Source organism: Rattus norvegicus, chromosome 2 (assembly GCF_036323735.1).
Source record: "Rattus norvegicus strain BN/NHsdMcwi chromosome 2, GRCr8, whole genome shotgun sequence".
Taxonomy (NCBI): Eukaryota; Metazoa; Chordata; class Mammalia; order Rodentia; family Muridae; genus Rattus; species Rattus norvegicus.
In genome coordinates, this window is record NC_086020.1 from 167,096,887 (window position 1) to 167,123,143 (window position 26,257).

Sequence of the window (26,257 nt, forward strand, 5' to 3'; positions counted from 1 at the left end):
TAGAGCTCCCAGACTCTCTGTAGTAAGTTCACCCCGCTTCACTGCCTCCTGCCAGTGATCTGTGCTTCTGAAGCTGTGCTCTGTTGTCTTTCTTCTTTTTGGCATGTTGTATCTTCTCCTCCATTTTCCCTAGCTGTTCAGTCACTGTCTCTGTGGATTTCTGAAGCCCTTCCTTTTTGTGATTGAAATAACTCATTTTTTCTTATATTGATTCTTCTCTTTTACTTAACCCTATGGGGACAGCTTCTAATCTAACTTGACACAATGTAGAATCACCTGGGAAGGAGTTGCAGTGAGGAATTATTTTGATTGTTGTCTTAGTTAGGATTCTCCTCAGATACTCCACACCTCCAAATACTGCCATTCCCTGGCTCAAACATATTTGAACCATGACATTCCACTCCCTGGCCCCCATAGGCTTGTTCAAACATGTGAGTTTATGGTGGCCATACCTAAACATAGTGTAATGCAAAATATATTTAGTATATTATATAATATATAATGCTATATATTTATAGCAGTCTAAACAATATTAAAAGTGCAAAGTTCAAAGTCTCTTCTGAGATTCATCCAATCACTTAACTGTAATCCCCAAAGCAGGACAGGAAACCAGCTAGGCAAACACCCAAAACCTCCATGTCTGATGTGAAGTCTTCAGATCTGCAGTCCTTTTTCATCTTTGTTGACTATAACAAATTTCTTCTGGCCTGGTTCCACTCCCTTGGCAGGTATTCCATGGCTCTGGCATCTTTAGCATCTTGGGTCTCCAAGTGAACCTTAGTTTTACAGTTTTTTATTCCAATGTCTGGGATCGACACATGATCTTTTGTGCTCCCCAAAGAGCTGGTGTCACTTCTCTAGCTCTGCTCTCGGTGGCACTCTAGGTTCTAGTTGACTCCATCCCACTGCCACTGCTGTTCTTGGTGATCATCCCATAGTACTGGCATACACTGGGGTCACTGCAACTAGGTTTCACCAATAGCCTCTCATAGGCTCTCTTCATGGTACTAAGCCTCAACTCCTTTGCATGACCCCTTCAGACCTGGGCTGTCAACTGCAACTGAGGCTGCACCTTCACCAATGGCCCTCCATGGCCTCTCAGTGCCAAGCCTCAGTTGTTCTCCATGCCCCCTTCATACCTTCAAACTCAGTACTGCCTGGGTAATTACTACACATTACCAAGTCCAACTGCAGCATGAGGTACAACCATGGCTATCTCTGGAATACAACTTCTTTGTACTCTCAGAAAACACTTCCCAGAAGATTTGACCTCAGTGATGCTGGTCTCTTCTTAATCACTGCTCATTTCTTAGTTCTGGCTAACCAATGGTCTCAGTAGTCCTATTTTTGACTCTAAAGACTGAGCCACAAGATCAAAGCTGCCAAGTTCTGCTACTTGGTGATGGAACATACCACCTCCCTTTATTTTGCTACCAGTTCTCTATTTTCCAATTCCTTCACTGCCTAAGCTTGGCTGTCCTGGAACTTGCTCTGTAGATCTCTGGTATTCAGAGATCTGCATGGCTTTGTCTCCTGAGATTAAAGGTGTCCGAACACTCTGAACCTAAACTTAGCTGGATGGGATCTTTTCCCAAAGTCCCTCTCTCTAAATTTGTTATTTTCTAGAACACAGGATTCAGTTCCATTCTACTTCCTGGTGCCCTTTAATACCTGAACCATATATTTTGCATTTTTCCTTTCTCAGCTTGCTTCTTTTCATTAAAACACTTGTCGTAAGAGTGAATTTTAGTAACCACACAACATAATTCATACCAGGCTGTCTTGAGACTTCTTTTTTAAAGCAATTAATCTAAATCTCTTTGCATTAGCCCTAGGCAGACTCTTCATCCAATGGCAAAAAGCAGCCACATTCTTCACCAAAATTCCACAAAATAGTCTCTTGGCCACATATTAAAATGCTTCTCTTCTTAAACATCCAGAGCCAGGCTTCCACAGTTCAAACCACTCTCAGCAACAAAGTCTTCCATATTCCTTCTAGGATGGCCCAGTAAGCTCCACTTAAAGCTTTCTACTGCTTTCCACATCCAAAGTCCTAAATCTATATTCTTCCAAACAAAAGCATGGTCAGGTCTATCATAGCAATACCCATTTCTGGTACTAACTTCTGTCTTAGGGTTTTACTGCTGCGAGCAGGCACCATGACTAAGGCAACTCTTATAAGGACAACACTTAATAGAGGCCGGCTTACAGGTTCAGAGGTTCAGTACATTATCATCAAGGCAGGAGCTTGGCAGCATCCAGATAGGCATGGTGCAGGAGGAGCTGAGAATTCTACCTCTTGTTCTGGAGGCAGCTAGGAGATGACTGGCTTCCAGGCAGCTAGATGAGAGTCTTACAGTCCATGACCACAATGACACACCTACTCCAAAGCTATACCTACTCCAACAAGGCTATACATTCAAATAGTGCCACTCCTTGGGACAAGCATTTTCAAACCACCATGACTGCCTTAGTTAATATAAGAAGACCCATCCTGAAAGTGGGCAGCACCATTCCTTTGGTGTCCTGGGCTGTATAGACATAGAGAGATCCAGCAGAATATTAAGCACACATGCATTATTTTCTCTGCTTTTGAGCAAGGAGGTGATGTGACAAGCTGCCTCAAGTCCTGCCACTATGAATTCTCTGTAATGATGAACTACAATCTGGAATTATAAGCTAGAATAAACACTGTGTCCCCCAAGTTGGTTTTGTGTTTTACTTTATCACAGTAGAAATGAGAAATGGACATCTACCTTCTTTCCTTGAAGTTTAATCTATTATTTGCAGTTACTTAAATACTGTCTTCAATACATGTCTTCAAATACATGTCTTCAAGCAGCCATGTGCTATCTCTACTTATTTAACTCCTTCTATCACTACAGAACATTGCCACCTTCTCCTAGTAACTTTGGACCTAAACTGTAGACACCTACCAAAGAGAAACCCAAATGATATTTTCCATAAAACAGTCAATGCCAATGTCAAATGGTCATTCCTGAAACATATTATGTATGAATAAGATTACATTGACTGAGCAGGTTATATTTATGAGTGGGCTATATATTTATACTAAACAAGATCTATCTCTCTATCTCTATCTCTCTATCTCTCTATCTCTATCTATCTATCTATCTATCTATCTATCTATCTATCTATCTATCTATCTACATCTGTCTAGCTTGGAAATCACTATATAGACCAGGATATCCTCAAACTCTTTGAGATATTCCTCTCCCTGTGGAGTACTAAGACTAAAGTTATTGACTTGTTTTTCTTTTATTCTTGAGATTAGAATGATATCATTTCTCCCTTCCCTTTCCTTCCTCATACCCCTTCTTGTTCTTTTCCAAATTCATATTCTCTTTTTCTACTGATTGTTTCATATATATATATAGTTTCATTATGTATAGATATTTTTACTATTTATCATCTATCTATCTATCTATCTATCTGACTATTATCTAAGTTTCACATAAAGGATTCATTTGGCTTGTAAGGAGAGTCACTATTACTTTAAAAAAGATAGTACTTACAAAACAGTTAAATTATTGCAGGAAATAAAAGTCAAATTTCTTAAATTATGGATTCGGTTGCCTTCAAAGTCCCTAGAACATAAAAATAAAACACAAATTAAATTCATAGACATAAATAAATTGGCTAGGAATTATTTGCTATCAAATAAAATATCATTTCTTTACATTCTGTTTACGATTTGCATAGCAGCTGGGTATACATATATAATATATCCATGCTATATACATGTAGTATTATTGTCTGTCTTCTGTAGCAAGAGTAAAGTGATATGAGGGTCATCATGTTCCCCTTCCTTTTCTTCCTAATCTCTTCCATCTTTCCTTAGTCCCTCCCTGTCAAATTGCTGGTTTCTTTTTCTTTGATTTTTACTGCTACACACACACATATACATACATAAATGTATAAATATGCTCACTGGGGGAGACTAATTCTCCCTCTCTCTCAGAAGGCAATAGCTGCCTGTACTTCTCTGCGGGTGGGACCCTGTGAGAGTTTCCCCTTTGACTTTAGCATGTTTATTAGTGTTATCGTTGAGTGTTGTTTAGGTGGCCATAATAGTGTGGTGTTGAGAGTATAGCTTCCTGTCTATTCTGGGAGACACAGTCTCATGACTGGTCCTTTTGTTTTGGAACTCTTTCTGGTCCCCCGCCCCCTTGTGATATGTTTTTTTCGTGGAAGTTGTGTTGGGCCAGCATGCCATGACCAGTTAGTTGTTTTCTGCATTTTGACGGTTGTGTTTTTTTGTGATAGTCTCCCAAAGAAAATATTTAGTTCCTGTCTCCCCAACTTAAGTGTCCTAGAAACGATTCTTAACAGTCTGCCACTGCTGGGAGCCATTTTATTTGCCCTTTCAGACAGTCATATGAGCTTCCCTTGTTCTGCACTTCATGCTGGGGAGCTGCCTAGATATTCCCCTCAAGTGCTTGTACTGTGTGGAGCTGACATCACACGGAGTCTCTTCACAGCATCAGAAGCTACCTGTGTTTTCTTCCACTGCTGGGGACCAAGTGCAAGGCTTTGCATGTAGGAGACTACTGCCCTATCAAGATATATATATCAATGATATATATATATCAATGATATATATATATATATATATATATATATATATATATATATATATATATATATATTCCTAGCTGGGGTTGTTTTCACATAGCACCTCTCCTTTGACCCCAGCAGTAGGTGGATGGTAGAACTTTGCAGAGCACAAGGAGGAAGTTCCTTCCCTGAACACTGCCTTTAGGTCCAAGGGCATCACACACTTAGTTTAATTGCCAACGACATAAAGTTACTCAGAAGCAACAGTGATTCTTGTAGGGTAAAAGTGGGAGAGCTACTAACACCTCCAAGGAAAACTTGGAAAGCTCTAGAGAAAAACTAGTGTCTCATCAGCACCAAGGGCACTGTTCCTTGCTTTGGGAATCACACTGAAGTTGACAGTGACATAGTGAAATATATCCAAAAGATTGGGAAGATCAAGAATTAAGGGACCTAAACACTGAATACATTGAAGAGGGTGTGTTTATAATGGAGAGTAACTAAGAGGAACATATTTGAAGTCAGGCTGTAGAGTGAACATCAGATTGCCCTTCTGAAGGAAGTGTTCCTCACTCTGTGGCTGCTAAATGCTTAGAGTCGTGCTTCTTTAGTCTTAGTTCAGGCTTTTGGTCTGTTCTTGTTCCTTTTTTAACTAATGGTTATTCATGAATCTACCACCAGGTGGCAGTGTTCTACGACAAATCAAAGTTTACTTTATTAAAAGTTGCCTGCAGCCGCTCCCACCTATAATCTCAACAATAGGAAGACTGGGACAGGAGGATACCTGCTAGTGAGTTTAAGGCCAGCCTGGGCTACATAACGAAAGTTTGTTTAAAAAAATAGTCTCAATTCACATTTTTTTGGGGGAGGGGGGTGGTTTGCTTAGGATTCAACTCAGGACCGTTAGAACTAAGTTAGCACTCAATCCTCAAGCTGTGTCTCCAGTCTCACAGAGCAAACAGTTTTAACCGTTGGCTGCTTCTGTGAGTACTGCTAGATTGTGTCTAGTTACTAAGTTTCTCCTTATTTTCCTGAGTTCATTACTCAGCATGTCTAATTTGCTGTAAACTTGGATACCAAACAATCAACCTTGGAAATTTTCTTACAAAACAGGAGGTAAAGGGAGTTTTGTTGATTTCAGTAGGCAGTTTGTTGATTGAACTTTTAAACAGTAATTTTGGACATTTCTTTAGAAAAACAACAACAAAAAAAAAAGTAAAGCAAAAGACAAAACAAAACAAAAACAACAAAAAATCCCCCAGAAACCCAACTAGAACCTAAAACTCACAAAACGCAAAAAACCCAAATACCAAAACCAGATGCCAAACAAACAAACAAATGAACGAAACCCTGGTGGTTTATTTATTTATGTTGTTAACAGGACCCCACTCTGCTCCCCAGGCTGGCCTTGGGCTTGTAGTGACCCTCCTTCCTCAGCCTCTTGCTTTAGCCTCCTAAGATTGCAGGTGTGGGCCACCGCACCAGGCCAGACCCACATCCTGAACAGGCACATTCACTGATTGGTAGAACTCCAATTAGTGGGATGATACTTGTTACTAGGCAATGCCACCATGTTAACCTATTACACAGAACAAGTAAGGGACTTTCTCAAAACATCCCACAGACCACGCTGTATCGTGATTGGTGCTAAGCAGTGCACTCATGACTCAGAATTTAGGGATAAAACTAAATGACTTAGCTTTCTGTATCAATTTAATAGGTGAGTGGTGACAGCAGGGAGAGCAAGTGTGACACACACCATGTGACGTCCCTTCCTTCTGTCTTCCTTCTTCCAGGTTTTAAAACACTTTTCTCTTTCACATATTGCATTTTGATAAAAGTTTAGAGAAGTTAGCCAAAGAGGGTGTTTAATATAAAAATAAAGTAATGTGAGGAAACTTGATACACTAGCTAGCTGTGACAGAAGACCCATAGATAGATGGATAGGTAGGTAGATAGATAAATAGATAGATGATAGATAGATAGATAGATAGATAGGTGGATAGATAGGTAGATAGGTAGATGGATAGGTGGATAGATGAATGGCTAGGTGGATAGATGGATGGATAGATGGATGTACAGGTGGATAGATGGATGGATAGGTGGATAGATGGATGGATACGTGGATAGATGATAGATAGATAGATAGATAGATAGATAGATAGATAGATAGATAGAGGGAGGGAGGGAAACTGACTTACAGCCAGTGCAGCCGGGGCATGTGCTGACAGAGGGGTTTGTCAGGCAAACGGGTGAGGGCATTATTCATCAGCACTCTAAAAAGTAAAGAAACCACGAAAAGTCACATTTTCTGGTTCTTTCCTGTCTCCAGGCAAATACAGTGTTATCATTGCTGTTCAGAAATCTCAAGAGCCCCATGCTACATGTCTTGCCCCCCACCTTTTCTCTGCACGCCCTGCAGTACTGAAGTGCTTTGGTAGTAAGACCATTTCTACATACATTGGTTCTCCCACAAGGAATAGCAATATTAGTCTCCGAACAGAAGCCTGTGCCCATTGGCAGCAGTTGTAGGAGGCTTTTCTTTTGCTGAGGTTGCTGCATGGGAGGGCTGGTGCCTAAGCACACTTCAGTACAGTACTATGGTAGCCTGTGCTGGGTTCTGGTGGACTGGCAGAACATTGTTACAGCAGTCAGACCTATAAGTTGCCTTAGAGAATGTGGTCAAGGTGGTTTTTAGTCAAGAAAGCTTCTTTTAGGCTTTAATAACTATAAATTCATGCTGCTATACTTAAAGTTTTAATGTTTTATTTCTGTCTCTTTCTTCAGTTGGAAAACTTTAAATTTTTTTATTACAATAATTTACTTATTTATTGGCGCGTGCGTGTGTGTGTGTGTCTGTGGTGGTTTGAATAGATATGACCCCCATAGTTGCATGTGTTTGAATCTTTGGGCCATAGGAGGTGTGGCCTTGATGGACCTTGATGGAGGAAGTGTTTCACTATGGGGTTGGGCTTGGTGTCTCAGAAGTTCAAGCCATTTCTCCCTGATGTCTGCCAATCAAGATGTAGAACTCACAGCTCCATCTCCAGCACCTGTCTGCCTGCATACTACCACGTTCCCTGCCATTGCCAGTCCCAGTGAAGTGTTTTCCTTTCTTTTTTTTTCTTTTTTCTTTTTTTTTTTCGGAGCTGGGGACCAAACCCAGGGCCTTGGCGCTTGCTAGGCAAGTGCTCTACCGCTGAGCTAAATCCCCAACCCCAAGTGTTTTCCTTTCTAAGAGTTGCTGTGGTCAGGGTGTGTCTTCATAGCAAGAGAAACCCTAACTAAGACAGCATGCCTCAGTTCATATGTAGAGTCGAGAGCCTGTAGGAATGGATCTTTCCACTGTGTAGGTCCTGGGGATTGAACTCAGGTCATCAGGCTTGCTGGCAATCACCTTCTCTCTCTGAGCCATCTCCCCTCCCTGTTTGTCTTAACTGAGTACTTACAACAGAATGAGAGAATTTAGTCCGTAAAATGTGAGTGGGGAAATTCGACTGAGGTGATTGTCTTCAATTATCCTGCCAGCAACAAAAGAACAGAGTTATGTGTGTGTTTTTAGAACCTTAAAAAGCAGTACAAGGAAACACCACACAAATGAAACATACAGCCATTCCAGTCTGTGGAGATCTTCAAAAACCCCTGGCTTTAGGAAGGTTATTCTGTTGTGACTGAGGTACCTGGAGAGGAGACATAATAGCAGGAGTTTATTCTTTTTGATGTTTTACAAGAAGGAAAGTCACACCTGCCATTGCCTCTCCTATACCAGCTCACTACACACAGCACTTCCTGCCTTTGGACTTCTAAGGGCCCTTATCATTTATTATGTCATTTCTAGCTTTAAATTTCCCACAGTTAGCTAATGAATTGGTCTATACTTTAGTGACCTGCTCTGCTGTCATCTGGATGGGTATCAGCCTGTGATCACTGCTTTGTCTGCAGTGTTGGGGGGGTGGTGAGGACCTTAGGAAGGAGGACTCTGTGTGTCTCCTCTGGTCATTCAGGATGTGCTCTTGTGAGGTGCGATTAATGATGTCTTTCTCTTCCTTACATCGCTGCTTGAGGTGGGTGAGTGTTATGCCATGAGTTCTCACCCCCTTGAGCTGCCTCATCATCGGACAGACCTCAAAAGTGACAGCCAAGATCTTTCTTCTTTATCAGGTAATTATCTCGAGGATTTTGTTATAGTGACTGAGAACTAAAAATGGGATAGTTTTTGGAAGTATATCAGCCTATTCGCTGAAGGACATTGAATCCCAAGAAGCAGACAGGATATGAAAAGAAAACTAGGCAACATGTAAAACCCAGAGGGAAGTGTACAACATGTGGTCACTCATTTGCAGAAGGCGCCTGATCTGTAAAGATTAGAAACTGAGGAACGGGAGTGGAGGGTGGGGGAAGGAGGCACAGTTGAGAAGCATCTTGGGTGAAGACATGGTGTTCACAAAGCACAGAATGGGCAAAGTAGACAGAGTATGCAGAAGCAAGAGCCATAAGAATATGAGGCATTCTATCGACTATTAACAGTGTGACCTTGAACATTTACTTCTGGTGAGCTTTAGCTCCTTCCTTTCTAAGACGTGCATAACACTTCCTCCCTCATAGTGTTTGTAGTCACATCTGACACAGATCACGTCATCTGCACTCTGCATATATCACTATGAGAACACTATTTCTGCCCACATCCCTGCTTATGGTTCATTTGCAAGCTGTTCACTTGCCCAGATAAATGGAATACACTGGCACCTCTCCATTATTTATCCTTTTGGGAGGAATTGTTTAGAAAGGCAGGCTCATCTAGCCAAGGCTGACCTCTGACTTCTGAGGCTTGCTTTGAAATTTTTTTAAAAGAATTTTTATTTTATGTATATGAGTACACTGTAGCTGTTTTCAGACACACCAGTAGAGGGCACTGGATCCCATTACAGCCACCATGTGGTTGCTGGGAATTGAACTCAGGACCTCTGGAAGAGCAGTCAGTGCTCCTAATCACTGAGCCATCTCTCCAGCCCCTTGCTTTGAACTCTTGATCCACACACCCCTGCCCGCCAAGTGCTTGAACTATAGGAATGTACAATTATACCTGGTTCTAAGTGGTAGTGGTGATCAAGACCAGAGCTTTGTGTATGCTAGGCAAGCACTATGTTATCCCCGGCTCCCCATTTAAAAAAAATTTCCCTTTTCTTTGATTTTCTCACACCTTGTAGCTGACAACTTGCAAAAATTCCCCAACCAGGAATCTGCCCTTTCTGTCAGGTTTGACTTTGGCCTGTTTGTCTCATATTTTAAGCCACCTCTCTGCAGGCCTGGATGCCATGCAGGCCGAGAAGGACTAAGACCTAGCTTTAGCCATCCATGAACATGGTAGGGCTCTCTCATGAATGCACCATGATTGTGAACATCCATCCCTTCCAGTACAAGATAACCGATCTACCCTTACACCTCATGCACATCTGTCCTATCCCATCATCTTCGTGTCTCAGAGCCATTCATTGCTCTAGACCAGAAACGACCACTTCTCACAGAGTACCTGTCACTTTGATCCTGACCATCATCAACTGCAGGAGATCAGTAAAATACACTGTCTGTGACGGGCCTCACAGGGAGGTCAGTGGGGACTTCCCAGGGATGGTGTACCAGGCTGTCTGCAGTGATGGACTTCTGAAGCCACACACCACGCTGAGTCTCTTTCCCTTTAAGTTGTTTGTGTGAGGGTGAGGGCAAGGGTGAGGGCAACGAGAACTCTAATGTGGGAGATTAAAATGGTGCGGCTGCCAAAGAAGGGGTGTAGAAGATAGTGCTATAATGGAATAATAGAGAAACTAGAACACGGGGGTGGGGTGAAGGGGTGGAGATGGGAGGGTAGGAGGAATAGAGGGGTAGAGTTGGAGGTCAAGGTACAGGAGGGAGTGTGGGGAGGAGTAACTAATCCGAAGGCCCTTTGAAAATCCATGTGGGAACATATTACTGGAGAAGCCTTCTAAGGTGTACGCATGAAAAGAGTTTGAATGCACTCACCATAGGACGGAGGAAGACAATGTCCTGAGGGGACATCATACACTACCATGTCCCCTGACCCCCGTTCCCAGTACCAGGAATGAGTTACATTTTGGGGGCACTCTGGCCAAAGAGGTTCCATAGACATTACCAAACACCACAGGCTATTGACAATGCTATTAGGTGGGCTCCACTACCTGACACTGAGCCCTTACTGATGAAGACACCACGCCAATGGCATAGAACATGAAGAAATCTAGCTACTCAACCAGAAACCTCACCTGTCCTGGCATTTCCTGTGAGGTTTTAAAATGTATTCCCACAATAGCCCGGAGTCTGAACTATTAGAAGAAAGTGGAGGGAGCCGGTGCCCGAGGCCTCACCTGACAAGTGAAATCAAGGCTCAACCTGAATACCATGTGCTCCCAATCCCACCGTCCCAGGCCCCCTACCACATTGTCCCTTCAGCACTTGCAGGTCCCCTGCTCCTGAGTGGGAGAACTGGTTTGGACTGGAATGGATTAGCCTGACCGAAAGCAGTTGCTCCAGGGAGCCAATTAACCCCAGACTTACAGTTTAGTGAGGCTGTGCAGTCCTCTGAAGGCAGAGACGCTGACGGAGCGAATCTTATTGTTTTGCAGGCACCTGTGACCACCGAGAGTCGTCAAAGAGAAAACAATACAATAGTGTCAACTTCACAAGATAAAAGACCCTGGCAATATAATCGGAGGTGATGGTGGCACGCGCTTGTGCCAACAGCCCTGTCCCTGGCGCAGCTGAGATGGTCATTCTCCTTGAGTGTACTTTACTGAAAGAAATTGACCTGAGAGGAAAGGGAAACACAGTGGAATAACTGGCCAAAACTGGTATTTTGCTGTTAAATTCATGTGTGCATGGGTCAGAGCGTATTTGCAAGTTGAAGCTAGAAACGGAAGTAGCATCAAACTGCCCGCCGAGCCTGTATCTCTACTCACAGGTTAGCGCAGCTGTCAGACCTCACCAGGGAAGTTTCTTTTTGCAGTGGATACTTAAAACTGGTAAAAGTTCCGAGAACATGTGTAGTGGAGCGCTCGGTTGACTGGGATGTCTCCATTACAGCCCAGCCCAAGGCTCAGGGAGCATTGTGGAGGAGGAGCCAGAGGTCTGGAGGACAGGAGTGAAGCAGTGTGTTTGGTACTGGACAAGAAGCTGCTGCTTTGCACAAGACCAAGTCAGACCGTGTTCTAGCGCGGGGAGGGGAAATGAGGGGATCATGAATCCCTGCCCTTAAATGGTAAGGTACTGGCAGGTGATGGCTTCTAGTGGGAGGGAGATGCAGTTTTCTTTAAGAGTGTGGGCCCTGGTAGGCTGACTCTGCTCCAGTGGTTGCCCCCTCCCCCAAGTGTATGGGCAACACAAATTGGACTCAGTGGGTCATTAAAAATAAAAACCACAGAAAGAAGTCACATAGCTGGGAGAGGTATGGAGGTGGAGGTAGACCTGGGAGGACTGTGGGATGAATATGATAAAAAATACATTGCATGAAATTCTCAATTCGTAAAACTACTACAAAAATTTGAAGTTGCAAAGGTACACCGATAGGAGTTCAAGCTTGCCATCTAGAATTTTCTAGACAAGAACTAATGCAGAGAAAAGTACTCACTGATCACATGGTTCCAAAAGCCAGGCTTTTAAAACTTCCTGTTACAGTTATTCAGATTTATATGTGCTCACATAGAACCAGACCAAAAAAAAAAATGTCCGTTACTCATGATAACACAAATCTTATCGCAACCCTAAATCCTAATAAATCAAATTTAGTTTGAGTACTCTGACACCCTAAACCTTGTTCGCAAAAGCTCTTGAGACAACCTATAAGGAGTTTAAATGTCCAGCAAACTATTGGAATGTCAAGACAAAAACACAGGCTTGCAACTTGACAGCGCATTAGAAGGACTAGGACCCAGGGCTAAGCTCTCCCATTCCGTGCACCGGTGTACAGGGTTGCAGCCCTGTGGTTGTGAGAGACGATGAAACAAAGATGGCGGGCCTATAATCGCGACTACCAATGTTCCGGAGAATGTCTTAAATTTACATATGACTTGTTAGGAGAAAAGAGAGAAATCAATAGGAATGGATGTCAGTTAGTTTGATATTTGATTCAAAGGCATCCCTTTGATTCTACCTGAAAAAATGCAGCTATGGAATTGTTTCACGTGACATGCTGTGGCCTGGTCACGTGGTAGGTAACGCATCTTCTTTACTGATACACAAGGAGCCTTGAAGACGGAGTGCCGTGTTTTCACCTGTACTGAGCGTCTAGTAAGCAGCAGATCGCAGTGTCTGTACGTGGAGTCAAGCTGTGCCTCTAGAAACTGGACGGAATGTTTTATCATTAAGCTCTTTGGATCGTTGTTGCTTGGAGTGATTTTCAAAAATTCAAGAGTTAGGAGTGGAGGCTTAGCCTGTAATCCGAGTACTTGGAACACTGGGCGGGAGGATTTCTCTTAGTTCTAGGCTAGCTGGATCTACAGAGTGAGACTTGTCTAAAACATAAGCAGGGTATGGAGACATGGCTCAGCAGTTGAGGACACTGGCCTGCACAGGTACTAGGCACGCATGTGGTGCACAGATAGATATGCTGGTAAAGCCCCCTTAAAAACAACCAACCAACCAAAACCGTTACCGATGCCATTTAAATGTGTGGCCACAAGGGGGTGCTAGATATCAGGATGAGCTTTTGGACGCCGGAGGATTCAGGGAGTTGTCCTGAAAAGCTTTTTTGTTTTTTAAGCTGAGAAATTCTGAAATGGATTGTCATTTTATTTTCAAACACGAAATACATCTTTCTTCAAGCTATCTGGAGCTTTAGAATAGTTTTGCTTGTATGAAAAAACTAATTTTTTTTAACTTGGTTTCCCTCTGTTTCTCTTTATATTATTAAAAAAAAACAACTTTATTACACAGTTTAAACTATCAGAAAGACAGACAAATCTCTGACAAGGCGAGGCAGGGCCTTGGCCTTTTGAGGATTGCGCCTTTCTTTTTATTTTGCTATGGAAAGATAAAACTGAAGAATTATGTCTGTCATGAGCACATGATGTCAGAAACACAGACGGACATATTTGTGTCTTCTCACCCAGTCAGAACTTACTGAATAACAACAAATTTGTAAGATTTATTGCTTTTGTTGGCTGGCGTTTATAAAATAGTTCTGATAGTTCTTTACAGCAGTAGTTCTCAACCTGTGGTTCACACACCAGATATTTATATTATGATTCATAACAGTAGCAAAATTACAGTTATGAAGTAGCAATGAAATAACTTTATTTTTGGAAGTACCAAACATGAGGAGCTTTATCAAAGGGTTGTAGCGTCAAGAAGGTTGAGAACCACTTCTTTACAACATAACCATGGCAATCACAGGTTCTTCTATTATCAATATTAACTCTTAGGTAAATCCCCAACCCCAACACACACACACACACACACACACACACACACACACACACACACACACACACACACAAACTCACTAGTGGTGTGTTACAGGGTTGTGAAAAGGTTATAGAGGCTGCAATTCAAGAGGGCTTTACTGAAGGCAGAAACAGAGCTGATGCAGACGCTTAGATGAAACAGTAAATATAGTTGGAGACTTGCACAGTCACAGAGCTGAACTGCTGAGGCGTAGGACAGAGAAGGTGAAACACTAGATTTGGATGGATGGATGGACAGCAATCTGAGTGAATTGTGTCACCTGTTGGTGACTGTGTTGAGCTGAAGTCCTTGGGAATTCTCTGTGTGCAAGTCCCTTGACGTAGCACTGGATGGTCAGACAACAGGTGTAGCTGACTCACTCTCTATTGGTCTGGTGGTTCAGAAAGTTCATGGGTCTTGGCTTCATGCTGCGGTCTGAATATACCACGCACCCACAAATTCCCAAACAACTTAGATAAATTGATGGGTGGTATTCTTTCACTCGCAGAAGTTAAGTTGCTTATCAGTCAGTATCTTGTGGTTTGTGCTTGGCAGGCAGTGGCGTGTATGCACACAGACATGATAGGATTAGTTACCTTCGTTTTTGATGCTGTGACAAAACACCTGACAAAGAACAACTTAGTAGAGGATGAGTTTATCCTGGTTTGCAGTTTGAGGGGTACAGCCCCTCAAGCCAGGGAAGGCAGGGCAGGAAAAGCAGGCGACAAGTTGCCAGCTGTATCTTCAGTCAAGAAAGCTGAGGCAGAACAGGAAATGGGCTACAAAATCCCAGTCATCCATTTCCTCCAGTGAGGCTCCACCCGCTAAAGCTCTATAAATTTCCACTACAGTGCCACCAGCTGGACACCAGTTATTTAAGCACTTGAGCCTAAGGAGGACAATTCATATTCAAACCCCAACCCTGAGGCAGAGTAATCCTGCCTCTGCTTCTGTACTCAAAATGGAACCAACTGCTGCCTTGTAAATCTGCCCTACCAAGGGCAAGGAGTAGTCCAAGGAGCAGTGCAGTGACTTGTATTCTTTCCCTTGGCAAGAGGAGGTATGGAGTTGGGAGTGTGGCCAACCTGTCTTCAATCCTGTAGACGGAGCTATCACCTGGATGCTTGTAGGTGAGGGGTTTGGAGCCCTCTATCCTTCAGTCCTGATCAAGGGAAGTGATACAAATCCATTCAGAACCATTTTCTTCTAGCCAGATGCCTTTCTTGATGGTGATGATCCCAACCTGTCTCATGGTGTCTCTCATGCGCTGGTTTCTTTGGAAATAGGGGATCTTAATTTTGAGCAACATGAACAGATCTGAGCGCTGGTTGCTGCTGTCCTGGGCTGGTTGGCTGACCTCTCCTGGACTGAGGTCTTTTCCTGGAAGCGCTCCCACTGTTTCTGAGGAATGGTTGGGCTCGGTTCACTTTCTCTTCATTAAAAACTTTTCCTGGAAAGAGCTCCAACAATTCATGGATAAACTTTTCAGAGGGCACTCCCACTTCAGCATCTCCTTAGACAGGCCATTTGCTTGATTCTCTGCACATTTCAACTCTCTTATCAGAGACTCTCACAGAGCAAAGAGCCCTGATTAGCCGCAATGTGGTGAGTCATCCACATTGTGATGAGGACATCTAGAGTACACCCTGAAATCTCATCCACAGACAACCCTCCAGGAGAAGCTGCTCACATGGATTGCCATGAGCAGAATCACAGGTGTTTTGCTTGGGAGAAGGTCCTTGCAAGCGGGAGGAGGTAGCTCATGGCTGATGCTTGGTCATCTGAGGACTATGAGATGCCAGCATGTCCTCTTAGAGGCCAATTTGATGTATATTGTTGTATATGTCCTGGCTGAACTCTTTACTATCATGTGTATGTGTCAATCAAGTCCACAGTTTTTCTGACATGACTTTGGAAATGAAGTCTCAAATCCAGAGGATGGACAGAATAAGAAAGTGCTACCCCTTCCTGCCTTAGTGCTGGACTCAGTCCTCTTCAGGTTCAGTCTGTTCCAGGCTGTGCAGCTTGGCTTACTGGGGATATGCTGATGTTTGTAATGTGTTTATACTAACTCCATCTATTATCTTAAGAAAGTACACATCTGTATTAATACACCAAAATGAAATCAAGGTGTCCCTAGGCAGGAAGAAGTTCCAAGATGTTTTCTTAACAGTATGCTTCAGGGACAGAACATCTAAGTTCAATATGTCAATAATTATTTATGACTAAATCATAAAGTTGATCTAAATCATATGGAGATCACCTTGGCTAATGTGGATTTTGAGAATGCATTCATGAAGCTCACCTGAAGAGAGTCAAGCATGTACAATGCTGATCAAGATCAAGATAAAGAATGAACTTGCTGAACTGAACTTCCTAACATATGGGAAAATCCTGTGGCTGTTTGAATGGTAATGTACCCCATAGGCTCACAATATTTGAATGTTTGGTCATTAGGGAGTGGAGACAGGGTTTAAGAGGTGTGGCCTTAGTGGAGGAAGTATGTCATTGCAGGTTGGCTTTGTGGCTTTAAAAGCTCAAACCAGGTCCAGTTTCCCTTTTGCTGCCTGTGGATCTGGATGTGGAACTCTTAGCAACTTATCCAGCATCAAGTCTGCCATGCTTCCTGCCATGATGATAATGGACTAAACCTCTGAACAGAAAGGCAGCCCCTAATTAAATGATTTCCTTTATAAGAGTTGCTGTGGTCATGGTGTCCCTTCACAGCAATAGAACACTAAGACAAATTCTCCACAATTTAAACTTTTTTCCCTTAAACCTGTGGTGCTGCTTAAAGCCAGTGTCTTGCACATACTGAGCAAGTGTTCTCCCCCAGAGATACATCCCTTGCTCATTATTTAATAGTGATAGTGGATCTTGCTGAAGATCATCACATCTTTTAAAATTCTTTTAAAAGATTGATTTTATTTTTAGTTATGCATAGGTGTTTGTGTTCATATGTGCATACAAGTGGGTCTCCCTAGAGGCCAGAAGTGATGGATGACCTAGATCTAGAGTTATAGACAGTTGTGAGTGGCCATCTTGAGCTAGGATCTGAACTCTGGTCCTCTGAAAAAGCAAAACTCACTCTTAACTCACTCATATCTACAGTCCCTAACTCTCCTTATTTTCTTCTTCTCTTCCCTTCTTCTTCCTCTTCCTCTTCTTCCTCTTCCTCTTCCTTCACCTCCTCCTCTCCCTCTCCCTCTCCATCTCCCCCTTCTCCTCCTCCACCTTCTTCTTCTTCTTTCTACTTTTTATTTCTGTGTGAATGCACACACACACACACACACACACACACACACACACACACACACACACACCATGCGGTATATACAGGTGTCAGAGGATGACCAGGGTTGCTGTCAGATCATCAGACTCGGTGCCTTGCTGGGTAGTTTTATTTTAATAAATCTCATTTATCTCTCTATCTCTCTGTCTCTCTATATCTATCTATCTATCTATCTATCTATCTATCTATCTATCTATCTATCTATCATCTACCTATCATCTATCTATACTCTAGAGAACCCTGACCTGTTGGGGTACAGAAATCACCTCACAAACCACATGAACACCGATCTCAGTCAGACTGGGATAGTTTATTGAGCATATGCCCCAGGACTGATTGTCCAGGGCCAGGGTCCAGATTCAGGAACTGAACTGTGACCCTGAGTTAAGGTTCTACAGGGCTTTTTAAGCCTCAGATCTATAAACGTTTGTGCCACATTATTCCACCAATCAAGATTTAGGGATAGGAGGATTTCCTTGGGAAGATGTCTTTGTTGTACACTTATCCTGCTCCCATTGGTTGGGATATTTGACTGTGGCCTACCTTGTCTAACATTCATGTCTTAACTTGACAATCAGAATGTCAGTTACATGTACATGTTTCTTTCGGCCAAGTAGAATGTTGGTTCCCAGGAAGTTCTTGGGAACTTAAACTTTACTTGACCACTACACAAAATGAAAGTCTTATTCTAAATAATTTCTTATATTGATTCAGATGCCTCACATATTGGGGTCTATCCTAGGGGCAGCTTATACCATTAAAGCTTATACATAGGTTCAGGAAGTGCTTTTGGGTTCAGGTCCATGCTTACTGTGGGTAACTATACAAAACACTTCTATTTACTTCTATCATGATTGGTTTTCAAGGGCACAAAACATAACAATATATAATCAACTTGGCATTATATATTCTACTGTTTTCTAATAACAGTAGAAACATATGAGAAAGTTTCTTTATAATGGCAGGCTAGCCAGGTAACAGTTAACTAGACCTTAGCATTCCATCTAGGCCTTGATGTTTTACCTAGGCTGATATGACCAACACACACTGAGCCATCTTGATTGCCCTAAGTTCAGCACACCTTTCTTTGAGATGATCATTGAGCTGACCCATGACAGGAGGAGGCAGAAATAAATACTTACTTCCAGTCTGTGAGGCATGGTGGAGGAACCACGGCACACATACTCCTGTTTGACTAGGGATAGTTATCTGAGGTTTTTCTAGACTGTCTCTTAAGAAACACTCAGAATTTTTACTTGCAAGTCTTTAGCTAAGGGATAAATACTTTCTCCAGGTGGGATTGTTAGACTTAATATGTAGTATGATGCTGTTACAGAAGTAACAAGAAACAGGTACACAAGACTGAAGGTTCACGGTAAGCCCAGAGTTAGAGTTTTCCTTACAGCTTTTGGAGGTCATGGTACATCCTGAAGCTGTTGGGAGGGAGCGTTCTTATGAAGTTCCATTGCAGGGACCTGAAACACAGACACAGTTCAGTCTTGCTGAGTGGCTTTTCACGTTAACGTCTTACTTCTAATTATAATACTGACGCTCTTGGGCTGGAGTCTGAGCTGGATGCACTGTTTTAATGCACTGATACTGGTTTAATGATGTATTTTAAATGAGTGACTCAGAAAGCCTGACTAGTCACGCTTTCTCCAAGTCAGTCTGGGAGGCTGAGCCACCACTAAATTCTCTCTCCTCTCTCTCCTAGCTTACCGAGACTCACTTTTCTACCAGTGTTCTGATTTAGCTTCCAAACCAAAGTCATTCAGTGTTTATATTGTAGAAAGATAAATTGTGGGGCTGGGGATTTAGCTCAGTGGTAGAGCGCTTACCTAGGAAGCGCAAGGCCCTGGGTTCGGTCCCCAGCTCCGAAAAAAAGAACCAAAAAAAAAAAAAAAGAAAGATAAATTGTTAAATACTTGAATTGGTTTAATTACCTAGGTGAAAGTTTGGTTTGCTCTTAAACGAGTGTTTATTCATCCATCCATCTGTTCCTTCCCTCCTTCATATATCCATTCTCTCAATAAATGCCTGTTAAGCTCCCACCATGTACTTCTGTAAGAAAAACAGTATCTCTACCCTTTATGTGGATGACTAATGATATCTCTTGTCTATAAATTAGAGGATTCTCTCAGAGAATCCCCTAGGGATAAGGGGGAAATTTGTTGTCTGTTGTTATTTGTACATGGCTGTTTCAAAGTGATTATTTCAGTGTGTTGGAAATTTTGGAGGAAATCTAGGAAAATATGGAGCTGGTACGTTTTCCCTTTTCATGTGAGGGTAGGACTCCAAAAACTGTGCAAGGAATTACATTTAATATTCCTAAAAAGGGGTACAAGTGAGATTCTATGAGAACCTCCACACACTCTTAAGTGGAATGGTTTGAATACAGGTAGGAAGGTTCTTTAGGAACTTTCAAGAAAGCTGGATCCTTATTAACACATGCCCAGGGCTTCTAAACAAATTCTTTCTAAATGATACAAGTGAAGAGGGGTGGATATTATTTTCATTGGTTAAGAAAACCCCACATACTTTCATCTTGCCGGATATCTTTATATTTTGAATTTGGATGTCCTGTTTGGTTCTTCGCAAAGCACTCGTATACAGTGTGTGCACGATGTATGGAGGAAGCACGAGCCAGAGCTCTGCTTTTTACTGGTTATGTTCGGGGATCTAAAAGTCAGCTCTCAAACAGAGTTAACATTTATTGAGCTGGAACAATGTATAAATATTTATAGCTATCTGTGTTTGTTCACCTTACTCTTTAGCATTTATGTGAAATGTCTTCAAAAAGGCACGACTTCCACAAACATTCATTGGACAATTAGTTTCTTTGATACTTTACTTACACACGACTTAGGCCATTTCTGACACTTCACTACAATAGTTGCAGCTCAAGATCTGGAAAAACTACCTTATTAGTGAAACGTGTGATATTTAGTCTTGTAATGCGTTTGCAGTAAAGCTCAGAGCTTACCCCCTTCTGGAACAGAACAGACAGACTGGGGCAAGGTATGAAGGTGAGCCAGGGATCTGCGAGAAAAGTCTATGTGATGACTGGAATCAAGGGGTTTAGTCAAAAGTACAAGGCAATGCTGTCTGGCTATGTCTACCAGTATATATAGAGTCAGAGCTGCAGTGATGTGCGTGCATGCGTGCGTGTGTGTATGTCTATCGGTATATATAGAGTCAGAGCTGCAGTGGTGTGTGTGTGTGTGTGTGTGTGTGTGTGTGTGTGTGTGTGTGTATGTCTATCGGTATATATAGAGTCAGAGCTGCAGTGGTGTGTGTGTGTGTTTGTGTGTGTGTATGTCTATTGGTATATATAGAGTCAGAGCTGCAGTGGTGTGTGTGTGTGTGTGTGTGTGTGTGTGTGTGTGTGTACAGTCTTGATATGAATTCAGAGCCTTGTATATGTTAAGCAAGTACAATATTACTGAGTCAATACTTCCAATCTGATAATACTGTTTTCTTTTCTCTTTTCTTTCTTTCTTCCTTTTTCTTTCTTTCTTTCTTTCTTTCTTTCTTTCTTTCTTTCTTTCTTTCTTTCTTTTTCTTTCTTTCCTACTTTCCTTTTTTCTTTAAAAATAGCCAAATGCTATAGATTTTAAACCTCTGAGCATTATACCTACATCTACAAATGCCTGTTGAATATCTACCGAGTCACCCAGTAAAGTTAAATTGGAATAAGCAATGTAACGTTGGTGTCTTGATCACTCACATTCCCTGGGACCTAGCCCCCACCCCGACCCCCAATCTTCCATCTGGAACCTAGGGCAGATGCCCGGAAGCCACTTTACAGTGTCTCCACCTGTCTTCTTGTAGACTATGATCTTAGGTTTAGTTTTTAACTCTCCCTCCCTCCCTCCCTCCTTCCACCTCCCCTCCCTTCTTCCTTTCCTTCTTGGGTTAAAGCTGGCTGGTACATATCTATTTTTGTGTATATGTTATACATATGTGGCCGGAACATTTCTTTTTAAATTGAATCATAATTTATCTACGGCATTTACTCTGTGTCCCCCACCACCATCCCTCTAGCGTTCTTCCTCTGTTCCTTTCTTTCATAAAGATTAGTTGGATTGTGGGCAAATAAAGTCCAGTATTACTTGTGGGAAAATGAAAAACTGAAGTTGGCTTCATCAGACTTTCCTTTGGCTTTTCCAGTAACTCGATGCAAGCAGTGGCGGTGATAATTATCTCTCTCGAATTAGAAATGAATTCAGAGAAGCTCTTCCTAGGACCTCTGTCGGTTTCTTTATGGGAACCATTATTTTTTCCCTAGCAGGACTAATTACTATGATAAGCTTGGGAGGTGAGGAAGGAAGGCCACTAAAGGAGGCTTCCTCTTCATCTAGGAAATGTCATTTCCTTCAGAGAGCAAGCTTTTGTGGATGTCTATCCCCAGGTTCTCAGTTTCTGTTCCCAGACTGAGATTCACTGGGGACACCCAGATTCTGTGAACTTGATGGGCTCTGCTATAGCTCCTTTACCTGTGTGCCAAGCATCTGAGGTGCCGTGTAGGTTGTTTGAGAAAGGCAAGCCTTGCCAACACCTGTATACTCAAGGGTTACGCTTACTGTGTCTGTGTGAACCAAAAAGCCAGAGTCACAAGATATTAAAACACACGGATAAAGAACCCATACACAAAAAACCCAAAGCCCAACCAACGCAATAAAAATGCACTGAAGCTTCTATATTCCATTGAGTTCTTTAAAAAAAAAACTGGATCAAAATATGTGTTTGTGTGCTGCTGAAGTCTGGTTCAGTCAAAGAACCATGACTAGAAACTTGGCATCCAAAATGCTGAACTCAGCAGGACATTTTTTATTCAACTCTTTCTTTTCTTTCCTATAGGTAAGTTTGAATTGCTTAGGAAAAGACCACAACATCAATATGCCTGCATCAAAATGTGATTTAGAAGTTAATTTAAATGTGAAGTTCTGGGAATGTTTTTCCAATTTATTTTATTTGTTTCTCTTTATTTGTACACAAGATTACACAAAAACTTCTTTGCTTGTAATAAATTCTAAAACAGCTCTTGCAGTAAGCATCAAATAAAAATTCTGCGTAATGAGAAAGCTGTGAGTAGTATTTACTTAGCCTTTTTCCCACCCAGTGGCAGTTGAAATGGATGGCGTCTTTTGCTTAGATGAAATACTGTGAGTAGTCAACACGTCACAGAGTTGTTTATGCAGTAATTTAAGGTGAGGTCCAATATTTAAAAGTATTTCTAGCCATGTGTGAAAAATTCATTATAATTGATTAGGGATGAAACCATCTTTGAACCAAAGTGCACTCTTAGTGATGACCCAGTGTTAGTCCACGAGGTTCACCGCAGCCTTAAGGACGAGCCAATTTTTGCTACTTACATTACAGTCACATTGGAAGAAACTGATGGGACAGCTCGTAAATTGGCTTCGTCACAGTCAAGTTCTAGATCTCGGCACAAACAATGCATGGGCACAGAGCCAACCACTGAACAGAGAGGAAGCGGGAAGGAGTAATGAAGTGAGGGGCCAGGGGGAAGAGGGGACGAAGAGAAAGAAAGGCAAAGCCATGAGAATATTGCCTACTATGAAAGTATATCATGCTTTACCTAAGCACTTGGGTGAATGCTTTAAATTAAGGTTCCACAGTTTGCTCTGAATTTAAGGTCAAGACCAGGCCAGCCTAGCATTAACCTTAGATAATATACACAGTGAGGATCTCATTTTTCTTTCCTTTTTTCCTGTTTTAAAGATTTTTTATTTGTGTTTGTGTTTGTGTGTATGTGTGTGTGTGTGTGTGTCCATGGGTGCCCCAGAGAACATCAGATTCCTTGCAGCTGGTGGTTACAGGTTACACACAGTTGTGAGCCTCTGCTGATGCGGGCTGGGGAACCAGACTCTAGTCCTTTGCAGGAGAAGCAAGTGCTCTTAACCACTGAGAAATCTTCCAACCCTCATCTCATATCTTTGTTCAGATAATGGAATGCTGACTAACATGGGGGTAGGGAAAGAAGGGAGTTTCCTGGACAGAATTGCTCACCATCTTTTAAGTTTTCTCTAGATATAGGAGATAATGAAATGGCTTGCATAGTGAGGACTAGTGATCAAAGCAGGAACAGAGAAGCCCTATTCCAGGGCCCACCCATAGTTTTTTTTTTTAATAGAGGATTGACACTTTATATGTTGCAAAATGGGTGGAATCTGCTTCTCTCACCAAAGGGAGAAGTGATTGCATATGCACATGCGTGTATGCATGTGTGGCTGCGTGCGCACGTGTGCGTGTGTTCGTGCGTTCGTGCGTGTCTTTCTGTGGAGGAGGAAGCTTTATGTCCATTTGAAAGCTTCTGTTTGATAAGTATTGAAAGTAATAAATAAAACCTTTGGTGGAAACTAAGTAATTTTAACCAGAAGCTAGCAAGAAGGAGACATAAGCACTGATAGGCTTTCATCCTTTTTAAATGGTTTTTCTGTGTAGTTCAAGGCTGAGAGCACAGAATCCTGGCAGCAGCTCCTGTTTGACCTGCTTAAATGAGCTATTATTGTTTATAAATAAGCAAGTGTATGTAAAGCATTGCATTTTTACTGTCTTTGAAAACGTTGGCAGACATGGATACACATATTCCTGGTTGACAACAGTTAGAAGTGGTTTCTCCCATGCATAGCAGCAGCACTGAATATTTATAGCTGTAGCTGCTGCTATGTAGTTCCCAGGAGTCAATAGATGCAGAGCGCAACGCTCACTGTCTTGGTAGTGTCCATTCCACAGCAAGCAGAAACCACACTGTAGGAGTTACACAGCTTCTTACAAAAGCCGTTAGACTACTAAGCTATGTGAACGGCGGGGCTCTAGTAGATTTTAGACCTTTTGAATCACATCCTTAAGATGTTCCAGCACCACAAGGTGGCCAAAAGTATACATCCCATTCTTCATCTTCCCAACACCCAATATCAGAGAAGATGGGATGTGCAGAGAAGTATTCGTCCCACAAATGAAGTTTTGGGAATTATTCAGCCTATTTATGACAAAACCACGCATCTCAATATTTTAAAAGTATCTTTTGAATAACTCCTAGATTCTGCTATGCTCCAAAGTTGTACCTGTTCTGTAGAATGTGGTGACACTCATGCATTTGAGAGGCTGAGGCAGGAGGATTGTGGGTTCAAAACCATCCTGCTAGTTTAAAATTGTATTAAAAATGTTCATTTGAAAATTATAACTGGGTTAAAAAAGATTACTCCATGAACAGGTCAATGCTTATAGCCAATGGATAAACAATTTCTCCCTTCAAATCCTTCGAAGTTAAACTTTTATTATGCATTGCTATAATGCTCTCCACTGCATTTCTCTGAAGAGGTAACTTTAAAATATAAATTGCTCACATACTTTCAAGTATTCAAAATGTTTTTGAGCTGATCTTGGGTTCATTTCTAGCAAGACTCTGACATGAGAAAAGTGTTAAAACAGGAACCTTAATTTAAGTTTCACCCCACTGTTATTTCATGTACTGCTTGAAAATATGTTTAATTCAGCAATTGTAATCCCCACTCTCTCTAAGGAAATCTAATTAAAAATTGAGCTTTTTGATGTCTTCTAAGCATCAATAAAAAATTACCTTTGTATTGATCTCGGCCTATCATTTATTGTGCAGTGCCATGCTTCTTGAATAATTACTTGTGATAAATCCCTTCCATAGTGACAGGGTAGGCAAAACAGGGTTCTTTCGCTGACTCTCTCTGCTTTGCCCTACTGTTTTTGCTTTGCAAACTATAGCATGAGCTCTGAAAGCTGGCATTTCTCTCCTTGACCTGAATGGTGTGAGCTTTGGATGCAGCTGCTAAGTTCTCTTCAGCAGGAGTCCTCTCCCTCTCCCTCTCCCTCTCCCTCTCCCTCTCCCTCTCCCTCTCCCTCTCCCTCTCCCTCTCCCTCTCCCTCTCCCTCTCCCTCTCCCTCTCCCTCTCCCTCTCCCTTTCCCTCTCCTTCTCCCTTTCCCTCTTCCTTTCCCTCTTCCTCTCCTCCTTCTCTCTCTCCTTTCCCTCTCCCTTTCCTCCCTCTCCCTCTCCCTCTTCTCCTCCCTCTCCCTCTTCCTCTCCTCCCTCTCCCTCTTCCTCTCCCTCTCTCTTTCCTTCCTCCTCCCTCCCTTTCTCTCCCTCTTTCATTTCCTTTCCTTCTTTCCTTCTTCCTTTCCCCTCTTTCTTTCCAGTGTTTTTTGAGACAGTCTCCACTGTGTGGTCCAGGATGGCCTTGAACATCAGATCTGCTGCCCATGCTTCTGGTGCTGCTCACATTACACCATTATATCATTGAAATTTTTATGTTTGACATATGTGCAGGTGTGCACTATTAGATCAAACTGAGCAATTTCTTATGAATCTTTTATTTTTGCTATTACCCTTTCTTTTGCCACGTACACTTGCCTTTTATAACTTGTTAATGTGTTAATAACTTAATTCTGCTAATAACTATACTTTAAATTGATAAAATATTTTTGGAATATGGTAAGATATAAGATTCAATTCAATTTTTTTGAATAGGGTGAGATGAAATTTTAATTTAAGTATAAGAAATGAAAACTAATATATAAAATACAAATATGAAATTACATTTTAAGATAGTATATTTAATTTATGTTTTTGTATTATATTAATAACAGTGCTATGCCTTTTACATTTTAAAAAAGATTTTAGTATATTCTTTCAGCAATATTAGGAATTAAACCTAGAATCTCATACATGCTAGGCAAGTGCTCTGCCAGAGAGCTACATCGCCAGCTGAACTACTGCTTTCTGATGATCAAATTATTTGGTTTCCCACCTTTGAGAGGCTGGTGTGATGCGGACAAAGGTTTCTGGGCAGCTGTATGATTTACAGGAGAGATGTGCACACCATTACATTGGGCATTGTTGGTAGCCTTTTAATCTCATTTGAGTAGTGAAGACAAAA

At 41.9% G+C, this 26,257-nt stretch overlaps 1 protein-coding gene across 4 annotated transcripts in view; it reads right to left on the reverse strand.

Moving 5' to 3' along the window:
* Rxfp1 (relaxin family peptide receptor 1) overlaps positions 1 to 26,257 on the reverse strand; it is a 121,203-nt gene that overhangs the window by 26,473 nt on the left and 68,473 nt on the right. For 3 of the 4 annotated variants that reach the window (XM_006232508.5, XM_039102022.2, NM_201417.2), the window contains exons 4-10: positions 22,699 to 22,804; positions 18,727 to 18,798; positions 11,149 to 11,220; positions 8,187 to 8,258; positions 8,028 to 8,099; positions 6,780 to 6,854; positions 3,537 to 3,608 (exon numbers count right to left, since the gene is read on the reverse strand). In XM_006232508.5, the coding sequence (XP_006232570.1) occupies positions 3,537 to 3,608; positions 6,780 to 6,854; positions 8,028 to 8,099; positions 8,187 to 8,258; positions 11,149 to 11,220; positions 18,727 to 18,798; positions 22,699 to 22,804 (541 nt within the window). The remainder of the gene's footprint in view (positions 1 to 3,536; positions 3,609 to 6,779; positions 6,855 to 8,027; positions 8,100 to 8,186; positions 8,259 to 11,148; positions 11,221 to 18,726; positions 18,799 to 22,698; positions 22,805 to 26,257) is intronic. The other variant, XM_039102024.2, reaches the window with a different exon arrangement.